We start from the raw sequence: 12,939 nt of genomic DNA, 5'->3' as shown, positions 1-12,939 counted from the left end.
GGCTCTCTCCAATAAATATGATTTCAGAGCTTTGCGAAATGAGGGAAAAAATGAAAGCGACTTGATATTCAAAGGCAGATGATTGTACATTTTTTTGGCATTCTACAGTGTTGAGTCTTTAACTAGTTCTGAGCTCGGGGTTGGCAGATAAAGATCCTGCTCCGCATTCCTAAGTGGATGATTGTGAGATGGCCTTTCGGGAATAGCAGATATGTGCTTGCGGATTAAGCAAACGGATTCAAAAATGAATAAAGAAGGGAGAGTCAGTATTTTGAAATTTTTAAAGAAATTCTGGCAGTGAGTTCTACTGTTCAGTCCCAATAAATATCGAACTGCCCTCTTTTGAAGTATGAAAATACGATCAAATTTTGTTGCGCAACGTCTGATGTTCTCAAGTTTATGACGAATTGTTTTTGGAAGAAATGGAATTATTGCAAAAATGATAAAATTAAAATTAGATTTCTTCTTAAGCTTAAGAACAGACAATGCACATGATTGTGATAAAGACGGGCAGACTACCTACAGCAAAAGGTTTAGTATTGATTATGACATTTCAATTGCGCAAAGGTTCCTCTAGTTACAATGTGGAGTCTCTATTTCCAGAACCACCCTTTTTTCTAAAATACAAATACTAATGCTAACCTTGATCGATGGATTTTCTTCTGCTTTCAAATTGGGACAGTCGTCTATAATTTTGGTCGAGTTTTTTATACCAGGTTTGACCATCTCCGTAATGGCTATGTTGATGACCACCCTCAGATTATAAGCGTTCTGCATGGCCAGATGGAGGACCACAGCCAAAACTACTCTCTGGGGGATCACGAAACCTTCAAATTAGAAAAAAAATTATCTACGCATCTTAAAGTTAACAAAATCATTTCAGTATGTCTAAACAAAAAAGTGCATAAAGAAAGTGAAAAATACTTATGGTAATGTGAGTTTTCTAAAAGTTTTGAATACTTACTTCCATATATACAATGAAGAGGTTTGAACGGCATCTTGATGGAGCTTGGCCATAAATTTAGTTGTTATAATATAACTGTATAATTTAAATAATTTCTAATAAATCCTATAAATAAAAGAACCACCCTATTCTATGAAACCATTATAAAAAAACTTGAAGCTGTCATTTTGATTAAAAAATGTACCAGATTTTATCCAAAAAATTTATAAAAATATGACGGTTATATACAGTTTTTATGGAAAAGTTGTTGATAAAAATAAATTGTAAAATTTATGTTTTTCTTGGTTTTAAAGATAAAAAATTATATATAAGCCCATACTAAAATATGTTAATAAAAAGTTGGTAGGCAGTTCTTTTAGTTTCAAAGTAAAGGAATTTTTCCAATTTTTTTTATTTCAAAAACTGCGACTTTGACTGATTTTGATGTTATTACAAATTTTGTTGCAAATATTATTCCTAATCTTAAATTGAAAACCGCGTTTCGCTAGCTACTGTAATTTTGGAGTTACGATTTTTTTAAATTTTTAACCCCCTTCCATACCCCCTTACTAACCCCCCACCCCCACCAAAAACTAATGGCCAGATTCTCGGATGCCACAGTATTTTTGTGCCATATTTGGTTAAAATCGGTACACCCTCTACATAAACTACATTACATGTAGTTTATGTAGAGGGTGTACTTTATGTAACCTATGTAACTTTCAAATATCAAAGGTTTGAGGTGAGGTTATAATAAGTTGAAGCTTTAAAAACGCATAATGTATTTAAGAAAACAGAAGAAATATGGCTTTAAATATAATATTTACATCAAATTATCTCTTTTACACCTCATACAAAGGAAAATGATTCATAATATCAATACATAGTTTATTACGTAGTTTTTATGTACACCCACCGGAAAAGTCTTGGGATATTACAATTTTATCCAGCCATCGTCAGTAATTTTATTATTTGCATTTCTGATACAATAAAATTAAAATAAACAAATAGTTTACAGGACGTATTGGAAATAAAAATGCGAAATTTACCGAATTTTTCAAATTTACCTTGATTTTTATTGAACTCAAAAAAATACACACATTTTTTTTTATTCTAAACTAGGAACAAAAAAAAAAGATAAAACCATTTTTACTTAATAAAGGGTATGGTCTCCTCTACTGTTCATTACAGCCCTACATCGTCTCTCCATGCTCCTGATCAGGTTGTCGATCTCTTCTTGAGGTACAGCCTGCCACGCTGCATTCACGGCCCGAACCAGATACCTACGAGTTTCACGAGGCATACCCATTCTCAAAATTCTTCTTTAGATCGCGTCCCATACGTGCTCGATGGGATTGAGGTCAGGAGATTGTGCCAGCCAGGGTAAGATGTTTAATTGATGAGCATTGATAAACTCACTTACCACTCTGGTTGTATGAGGCCGCGCATTGTCATGCATGAGAATGAAGTTTCCCCCAAAATCATTGGCATATGGTAACACGACAGGCTCAAGAATTAAATCACAATATGTGATTCCTGTTAGAAACCTTTCAAGAAAAACGAGATCGGGTTTTCGGCCTAACTGGACTTCTCCCCAGACCATAACTGTTCCACCTTGATAAGGGTGCACTTCCTGAACATGATCCAACCGAATAAGATTTCCCGGTTCTCTCCATACCGTAAGCCTTTCTCGAATCCGGATGAATTCCAAAGCGTGACTCATCCGTGAAGAGAACACTGGCCCATTGTTCATTCGACCACTGAACATGATCTTGAGCCCACAAATATCGTACCTCTCGATTTCCTCTCGTTAAGGGTTGACCTCTCCAGAGGCGTCTGCTTCTTAAGTTGACCTCTCTTAATCTATTGCGAACAAGGCGTGTCAGGACTAACGGTTACATTATGTGTTTCCTGGAGAATTAAACTAAGCTCTGGTGTTGTAAGAGTCGGTCGGCGTCGATCATTTAATTGTAAAAAATGATCTTGCTGAGGGGTAGTAATGCGATGTCGCCCTGTGTGCCTTTCAGCAACATCACCACTTTCACGGTAGCGTGCACTTAATCGCGATATTACACTTTGCGTTGTATTTAATGCTCTAGCTACGTCGATTTGGCGCGTTCCAGCTTCGAGCATAACCATAGTCGTTAGCATTTCGTCTCCGTTAAGATGTCTACACTCCGTAATGTCGTTTAATACTAAACAGAGTTATTTGAATGAATTCTGGCCAGTTATCATAAAAACATAGCCAGTACATGTTAAATTCGAACAATTGATGCTAGGTGCTTTTTATACATTTGACAAAAAATGCAGAAACACTTCTGCAAATATGCCAAATTTAGAAATAACTAGTGTGACTACTTCGTTTCAATCGAAGTAGAAAGAATCGGCCTACAAATATGTGGTTGTTTATTCAAAACAATTATTTTTAACTTTAATAAAATTATATCCCTAGATTTTTCCGGTGTGTGTAGTTAATGAACGGGAAAAGACGTAGTTTTTGAAGAACACGTAGTTAATCAAGTAAATTACGTCTTAATTAACTACTTCCGTACCCTGAGACAGACAGACAGACAGACACCATGAAAATATTTTGTATTTAGGTCATTTATGACCCAAATAACTATTTTGAGTGAAATTAAAAAAAAAATTTGCCGATCTTAACAGCCTACCATACCTATTGGTATGGTCGGCTAAAAAAAAATATTTGGGGTTTTTAACAAATTACAAGTATAAACAGCCTATGAATTTACAGAATTTTGTAATATAGAGCATATAGAGCATAGATATAGAGATCTATGTGAATAAAATTACTTTTCGGGCTTTAAAATATCCCATCAAAAGTCCAGGGTCTTCTTTATACTACAGAGTATTTCAAAAAACATGTGCCATCTTTCGTGGGGATAAAAAAACATGTGGCATCTTTGAAATAGCAGAGTTAGTAATAGTGCCTTCATATTAACCTCCTTCAAGGAATTAATAGTAATAAAACAAACATAGGATTAATAAAAAGATATATTGGTTAGTTATGAATTAATAACTGAAGATTAATCTTCATCTCCTGGAAATTCTCCTTCCCAGTAGTCCCACTCTTGTCTATCGGCTTTCGCAAAGAATAGATAGGCAGCTGAAGTGAGCACAGCGATGAGCATCATGACCCAGAACACGAAACGCCATTGTTCCAGAGTCCCCTAAAAAATACGATGATATACAGGGTGTAAAAAAGTGTACTAAACTTCAGTGGATGACACTACTCAAAAAAAAATAAAAGAAAAAGTTTGTACATTTCATGTAATTTGAGAGATCATATCTTGTGTACTAGTTAATATTACTGTCTTTTTTAACCAGGATATAGTTTCGTATTTCGTATACAGAGTGGTCCGAACTGTATTCCGGAAACTTCGGCAGCATATTCAGCAGATAGAAATAAGTAAAAAAGTTCGTTTCGGTTTCGGAGATACAGGGTGTAGAAATTTCATTTTTATTTCGATTTTCTCCAAGCATTATCTAAATTAATGTTAATATTTGGATAAAAAATGGTATCTCGGAGTTTTTTGACATGAGAAATTTGAATTTGTAAATATTTAACAAATTTTTCACCTAAATATTTTTTAACTGGTTTGAAGAGTAATAACTTTTTGTCCGTACCTGTATAAGATTACTCAGTAAAAAAATATACATTTACGACGCTTTTTAGGTAAAAAAGGTCTCTTGGTAACAATCGCTACGAGTAATGGTTCTAGAGAAATTATCAACACCTGTCATCGTTGACATAGATTAAATATGTTGACTAAATAGTTATTAGACTGAAATCATAAATTTGAAATATTTTTGTGTCAAAAGTTCAACAGAAACTGTTTTATCATCTTTTCCCAAAGAAAAAATTATGATTAATTTAAAAAAAATAGAAATTTCCCAAATTGATTATTTCAGTCAAATAACTATCTCTCAACGTGTTTATATTTTGTCAATAATGTTGCGGGCCCGTGTGGACTCGACCTAACCTAACTATATGTCCCGCCCTCAGATGACCTTAACATCGCATTAAAGAATAGACACCGTAATGATTCATTCGTTCGAGAACAATCGAGTCCCACTGGAATGGACTAGTACATACGAGAACATTTGAAACCTTCTCTATGCACCTAACGATCTATGAACTATTCTAGAAATCTTCAGCTGTAGGTATAAAAGCCAGCGGCTGGGGCCTACAGAGGGCAGTTATAAATAGACGAGTAGAGTTGACGCGCTAAAATTAAAAAAATAAATTCTCAGTTATAAATCGTTTGTAAATAGTTCTTTAAGTCTTTTATCGTTATTGTTTTTGTTAATTAGTGCTAAATAAATAGTGTTTAAATTAATTGTGACTTTCTATCCATACGGAACCGACGAAAAACGTAACAATAATGACATGTATTGGCTATTTCCATTGTAAATATCTTGAGAACGGGTACTCGTAGCGATTTTTACCAAGAGATATTTTTTACGTAAAAAATTTTCCCTAGGAGATGCAAGACCTTGTCGTTGGTGGGGAAGCTCCTGGTCAGGTGCTGGGAGGAATCCCCCCTAGCACTTGGCTTGGTCTAAGAAGCATCTCACTCATCGTCTTGTCCCTGACTGTAGTGTCGTGGCCAGGGAATTGCACCAAGACATATAACGATACCGGGCGGGGCTACGGACAGCCTCAACCTTGGGGCATCGGGGGGCACCCCATTGTATTTTACTCCTTACTTCTACATGCGGGGCTCTGTAGAAGTGGACCGACTGTCCCTAGCGACTCATGGGAACACTATGAGCTGTGGGGAAACCCCCTAGCAATACTGGGAACAGTAACAATGAAAGTTCCAAGGGGCCAAACCCAAAGAGAACTACAGGAGAGGTGGCTGACACTTGCGTGAGACCATCCTCCGCAAGTGGCATACAAGTTACCACCTCCTCCAAGTGTCGGGAGCCTACCTCCTACCTCTAAACCCAACAGGCGACACAAGCTACCGTTTCGTCTACCCGGCCTGGGTCGTAGCTCCTCGACTGTGAAGGACACGGGTCTCCGTAGGAAGTCCTGGGACTGTATGATGAGTTATAACTCAAGAAAGGGGGACACAATAGATCTCTAAGGTCGCAGAGATTAACCCCCCTCCCACTTATTCTAAATTCTAAAAATTCTACGTAAAAAATGATGGAAATGTTATTTTTTCACTCAGTAGTGTTATACAGGTTCAGACAAAAAGTTGTTAGTCTTCAAAACAGTTAAAACACATGTAGGTGGCACCCCCTACAAATAAGAGTCATATTGACATCAAAATCAAATTTCTTATGTCAAAAAACTCCCAGAAGTCAATTTTCATCCAAATATTGACGTTCCTTCAGAAATTATTTGGAAAAAATCGAAATAAAAATGAAACTTCTACACCCTGTATCTCCAAAACTAAGCATTTTAGGACATACATTTATACGAACTTTTTTACTTATTTCAAGTTTCCGGAATACAGTTCGGACCACCCTGTATATAGTTTCGGTAATAGTTTCGATATCTCTGATAACATGAACGCCAAATTTTACTGATTTCTCTATGTGTGCAATATTATTACGTCTGGCGTAAAGTATCCTGTAATCCAGGGTCCTAGAATTCCAGCCCAGGCACCGATCCCATTGATAATAGCCATCAGGATACCACCGTAATGTCTGCTGAGGTCGTTGACGTTGACTTTTGAAGCCGACCAGAAAGGACCCATCCAGAACATGCCGAACGTGCAGAGAAAAACGACCCATAATCGGGAACACCCTATGTAGACTGCGAGAATGTTGCAAGAGGCTGGTCCCATAATAGCTGTCAAATATACAACAGGATTAAAATTAACACCTATGAGTTTGGCGTTGGAAAATTAATTGGGGTATAAAACTACCCCAATTAAATAACTTGGGGGTATTAAAATACCCCAGTTAAGCAATTTGGGGTACTAAAATACCCCACGCGAGTATTTACTTAAAAAATACTTACAAATAATCGTCAGCCATTTTCTCATCGCCAAAAGGCTCATCAGTTTCTTGTTGACGATGTAATCGGCCAGAAAGCCGCTGGCAATGGCCGAAATCCAGCTGAGCACGAACGGCATGGCGCTTACTATCCCGTTGTTTCTCACGTTCATTTTCAGGTAGTCCTTGATGAACTTGGGCAGATCGGTGTTCATGGCGTACAAAACGTAATCGTGGCCGAATTGCGCTGCCAAAATTGCCCAGATGGGGATACATTTGATTATCTTCACCCAGGGCACTGTGAAGTCTTTAGGCATTTCTAAAACAAAAAACACCTGGTTAAAACAAACAGGTTAATTGTTAGATTTCTTTCTTGCGTGCCTATAAGTGAAGAAAAGCGTTTAACTAGTACTTGTGAACAATTACGTCAAATAAACTGCCGGACATAATTATCGGGACAAGCAAAATTTTAGGGTAAATTTAAAGTTGAATATTTCTTGAAATAAAAAAGATTTTGGGATGCGGTTTGGCCAAGGTTTTAGATGCATCTATTGTGCGTAAGATACTATGTGGTTTTCGAAAATATGAAAATATATTTAGCGAATTCTCATATACCCTGTATACGAATATCCGTTTTATAAGAGTGAAAATTTGGTCAAGAATCTTTTTTACTGTATTGAAATTAGAAAAAAACAATTTCATCGGTTTTTTATTTTTTTTTGTTTTAAGGAAAATACGACGTTTTTTATACGATGGTCCTAATTGGTACAAAAAGCTTTGTACATTCTACATGTGCCAAAAAATTATTGATATAAAGTGTATCTGAAAGCAGATAACTAACACAAGTTAAAAAAAAACTTCAACATCAGAATAATATTTTTATTTATAAAATAAGTAGATAAATTATAATAAAATTTAAGTTTATTTAATATTAAATATATTTTTTGAACACCCTGTATACATCGGTCCAAATTTCTGTACAGATAGTTTAAGATACACGCTATATCAATATATTGCGGGCCTATGCAAAATGTACAATGCCTTTTGTACCATTTAGGACCAAATATATGACTATAAATGCATATTTTTCGAAAAAAAAATCGTATTTTCCTTAAAACAAAAAATTAAAAAAAAACACCAAATTGTTTTTTTCTAATTTCAATACAGATTTGTCGTACATAGTTAAAATTTCGATTTTTCAAAAATTGTAAATTTTCGGTAAAAAAGATTCTTTACCAAATTTGTACACTATTATAAAACACCCTGTATACGAGAATTCGCTAAATATATTTTCGAAAATCACATAGCATCTTAATCACAATAGATGCGTCTAAAAACCTGGTCCAAACCGCCTCCCAAAATCGGAGAGAGAAAAGAAAATCATTTATTGTTTACAATCCCGCAATTTTGTGGATCCGCGGGATTGATTGCTTTAATCCCGCGGGTTTGCGGGATTGAGATTTTGGTGGGGTAAATTGTGTGCAATTAACTTATTTTGATTCAAAAATACGTAGTATTTTTTGAATCGGAAATATTGGAAATCCCGGTATATTTTGTCGGTCTGCTGTGTAAAAAAAAATCTACAATTTCGTTTCTCAAAAACTATGCGATGTGGCTTTTTTTGCATGAGACAATAGTAAACCTTTAGTAGGACCATTTTAAGAAAAAAAATCAGTCGTCGGTGGAGTTGTATGGAAAATATTTATATAGTAATCGCAAAACATTTTCCGATGCACGTCATCAATCAATATCGTCGATATCGACATTGACACTAAAGTCTATAAACCTGACTAAATGAAATTTTGGCAAAAATGTTTAAATTTGTTGTATAATTTAAGATACCGAACAGCTCTTCATTTTACTTTATAGAGCAAATGATTGTAACAGATATTTTATTTAGATTAAAGCAGCAAAAAAATAACAAAATTATCCCATCACCTACTACTTAACTGCAAAATAAACTATAAAAACACTACTAAACTATTTTTGGTAGTCTACACTAACATGTTACACTAAACAGTCTAAACACTATAATTAAACTTAATAAATTAATCTAATTTTACACTATACCTTCAAGGAAAAAAGAAATATGAACATTTTCTAAAACTAGAAGAAACAGAACTTCCATACGTGCAACCAGGATAATAGGAATAGGTCAAGGGGACAAAGAATATAAAATATTTTAAAATGTGCATTCAGAAAGAAAAAATACCTCGAAAATTATCTAAACAAACATTTTTATTTCTTATCAGTGAGAAGCATCGGCCTTGTCGGCCTTGAAGAATTTGTCGGGTATTTACAATGGTCGAATTGTATAATTGCCAGCTTTTATAGCATATCTACTAGACAAAAAGTATCTGGTCGATTAGTAACCAATCGGCACAGTCCGAAAATTATCGATTTTTATTTTCTCTGTTTTTATTGGTAGCTTCAAAATTCAGAGTAACAAAAAATATTTTTCTGTAGGGAAACCGGTCCTGCCATCTAGTAGTCTTAGTCCATAAACGTCTTAGGTTGATCTACTTTAAAAATATATATACAAGGATATTAGGTAAATAGAGTTCATAATGAACTTATTTGGATTTTTCAGAAATTCAGTAAGAAATAAACGTTGAAATAAACGTATTATTTTCATTATTTTTATATGAATGATATCTTACTAGAGAGGTTCTCCTTCAAATACGCCAGTTCCTTTTCAGTAATAAAGGGATGAGTCTCTGGATACGAGAATGCGGTGAAAAGGAACAGGAAGTACCACATTATAGCCATCAGTCCCCATACGTAAAAGGCGTTAGCCCAACTGTTCGTATAGTAGATTATGACACCGGTAAATACGATTCCCATAATGTTGCCCAGGTTGCCGCCACCATAGGCCACACCACCCAGCATGGCTCTCTCTTTCCTGGGTGCCCACGAGCTCATGAACGTCGCTATAGTTGGTACTATACAACCCTATAAATGTAACGCATTTTAAAGTAGAGTCTGAGCAACACAAGATTTATTTGCTCTGCCATATCTTAATTGAGTCATATACTCTGTAATTCTAGTTTGTCCAACACATTTACACTATCGGACAAAAGTAGAGCAACACCTCGAGAAATATTTGTAAATCGCGATTTTTTAATTATACATGCATGATAATGTATACAAATACAATAAATTTAAAAACTACGAAGTAGGCTATGAGTATCCATGACAGCAAGAATTTTTATTAACAAAACAAATGAATTTATTTTGACATTTAGTTATAAATGCTTAATAGTAACGCGTCAAAAGTAGAGCAACCTTCAAACAATTCATTCCAAAGAAGGGTTTTAGCAAAAGTAAAGGCCAAAATAATTGTGCGAAGTTTATTTTATGTTTTTTAAACATTTCTATGCTGGATTAGTCATGCCAAGAGGAATTCCAATTTCAAAAGACTTGAAACAAAGAGTTGTGAATGCATTCATGGAAGGTAAAAAACCAGCCGACACACAGTGCTTCGTCCCATGGACAAAAATAAAAATATAAGTTAAAATTTACTAATATCTGAATATATAATTTTATACTTATAGCAATGTTCAACCATCCTGTATATTATTTCTCATAAACAGCGTTTTTGTTAGCAAATATTTTCACTAAAAATAAATTTTGCGATCATTATCTCATCAGTGAAAAGAATAACATTCATAGTAGTTCTGTATATTATGGAGTTAAACCGGTACGTACTTAGTTGAAAGCCACTATGTATATTGTTAAACAAGGTATGTACTTTAAATTTATTTCTAAACAAGTTCGTGATTGTTTAGTTTTTATTTATTTTTTAAGATGATTCTTAAATGGGTATAAAAATTTTACGTTTGCGAACTTCAAAAAGGCATTTAAAAAAAACATATCGTATTTATTGAATATTTTTGTTGCCATATTCATACACTTTTAATTTTTGTATAGTTCACCTGCGTCTGCTTGCGACGAACTTTATTTTATAATACTTTTCAGATGGAGTAAAATTGATAAGCAATGCCGATCTGGCTAATACTTGGCTTGATCATAAGGATAAGAACTCAAAATTATTTGTATTTCAAAAAATATGTTCTTATTAGATATTGATGAATCTTCCAGTCAAATGAGACACCACTTGTGCCTGAAAAAGTCCACTATGTTGGAGCGAAACGTCGAATAAAAAAAGTGTCCATCTTTCAGTTTATTATAAAATCTCATACCCAAGAAAAGGAAAAAATAATATATGGATATGGTCTATTAAAGAGATAACTATTAACATCCGAACCCCTCATACCGACAAAATGAACAGAAACAACGCGAAAAAGTAACATATTAGAAAATGATGTACAGAAATATCTTATATGTGAGGATACTTCATCTACCTGTGATTTGGATACTATAAATTTGGAAGATTCTGTCAGCAGTGATTCTCCTGAATCAGAGTAGTTACGATCTATGCATTTTGTTGTCCTAAAGTAAATTTATAGTATCTTATTTTTTTTTTTTAATTAAATATAACATTAATGTTTCTTTTTCATTAAAGAAAAACATTTTTATCTTATATTAGGCTTATATTGTAGGAATCATGTTCTAATGTTATTTCAATTCTTTTTTATCACAGGAATTTATTTAATACTTACACCGTTTTCATACTATAACTTTTATTTGCTTAGATGGAACACAGCTCCAAACATTATTATTATTTATAAGATTTTTTTTTCATAAACGTGGGACTAAGAACATCATCATTTAGTACAATGAGAGTACTCATCATTTGTGTCAAATAAACCTAGTTTGAATAAATTGCTTACAACAAAAGAGAAGTTTTGGATTTTTGTCCTCTAGAGCCATATGTTCGAAGCACTGTGCGACATTTCAAAACAGTTTGTGTTACCCCGGTACAGTGTATCTAAAATAATTTCATCGTATAATGACAGGGGACACTTAGAAAAATTGCCAAAATCGGGAGGGCCAAATAAAACAACAGTAATGACCGACAGACGCATCAAAAGAATTGCTCAAAATCCTTGGAAGTCTACACCTAGAATTATTGCCGAAATTCTAAAAATAACGGTTAGTATGCGAACAGTACAAAGAAGATTTGTAGATGCAAAGTTATTTAGTAGACGTCCAGCTAAAAGCCGTTAGTTTCGGAAAGAAATAGAGCAGCAAGGTTGGCATTCGCACGTCGGCATTTAAACTGGACAGTCAATGACTGGAAAAAAGTTGGAGAAGCAGTCATTTTAGATATGTTGTTTTTCAACCTGTTACGAGCATAACAGGGCGGCGGTCGAGATAATCGGTGTGGGAAAGGAACGCTGCTGCATCGGTCGATTGTCGATGGAGGTTCGAAACAGGTTGGGGAATAACGCCATCAGTTGTTTTAGATACATTCTCTTTCAACCTGTTACGAGCATAACGGACGGAGGTCGGGATATTATGGCACTGTATGTTTCAGTACTTACTTATTAAGTTTCAATATTTAGGTAAATTACAGTTGAGGGTTGGAACCTTTGGTGTTACACAGCAAAATAAAAACACTAAATCACCACAATACACCAAAACACTTTACTTTTACACTAGACGCGCGTTTCGCTAACCATGTTAGCATCATCAGCAGATGATTATAAACTCAAACTTACTTACTTAAGACTACAGTTTATAATCATCTGCTGATGATGCTAACATGGTTAGCGAAACGCGCGTCCAGTGTAAAAGTAAAGTGTTTTGGTGTATTGTGGTGATTTAGTGTTTTTATTTTGCAATATTTAGGTATTTATTTATTCTGAAAAATTTTCAGAATAATATTTTAAGATTTTTTAAAAATGTATACAGAGTGTTTTGAAAAATCTGGTCATTGATTAATCACGATCCTGCTTAAAGCCCTTGACGTAAAAAGCTGATTTTTGGAAAACGGATTGACTTTAGTGTGTAGAGGTTCGATAAGAAGGGATTTTTCGAAACTCGAATTCTAAGGGCGTGAAACTACTCGGAAATATTAGAATATTTTTTATTTAAAAACCGGTGAGTTTTTCGGAAAAACT

General features: G+C 34.5%; 1 protein-coding gene across 1 annotated transcript in view; it reads right to left on the bottom strand.

The window, feature by feature from the left end:
* LOC115881008 overlaps positions 1–12,939 on the bottom strand; it is a 31,962-nt gene that overhangs the window by 9,247 nt on the left and 9,776 nt on the right. Inside the window, exons 4-8 of the mRNA XM_030898358.1 lie at positions 9,574–9,865; positions 6,939–7,232; positions 6,529–6,767; positions 3,990–4,131; positions 643–827 (exon numbers count right to left, since the gene is read on the bottom strand). Of these exons, the coding sequence (XP_030754218.1) occupies positions 643–827; positions 3,990–4,131; positions 6,529–6,767; positions 6,939–7,232; positions 9,574–9,865 (1,152 nt within the window). The remainder of the gene's footprint in view (positions 1–642; positions 828–3,989; positions 4,132–6,528; positions 6,768–6,938; positions 7,233–9,573; positions 9,866–12,939) is intronic.

The sequence above is a fragment of the Sitophilus oryzae genome, unplaced genomic scaffold, assembly GCF_002938485.1.
Source record: "Sitophilus oryzae breed Bouriz unplaced genomic scaffold, Soryzae_2.0 scaffold_1693_pilon_pilon, whole genome shotgun sequence".
NCBI classification, from domain to species: Eukaryota; Metazoa; Arthropoda; class Insecta; order Coleoptera; family Curculionidae; genus Sitophilus; species Sitophilus oryzae.
Note: the sequence above shows the minus strand (reverse complement) of the source record. Positions and strands in the feature narration are given on the sequence as shown.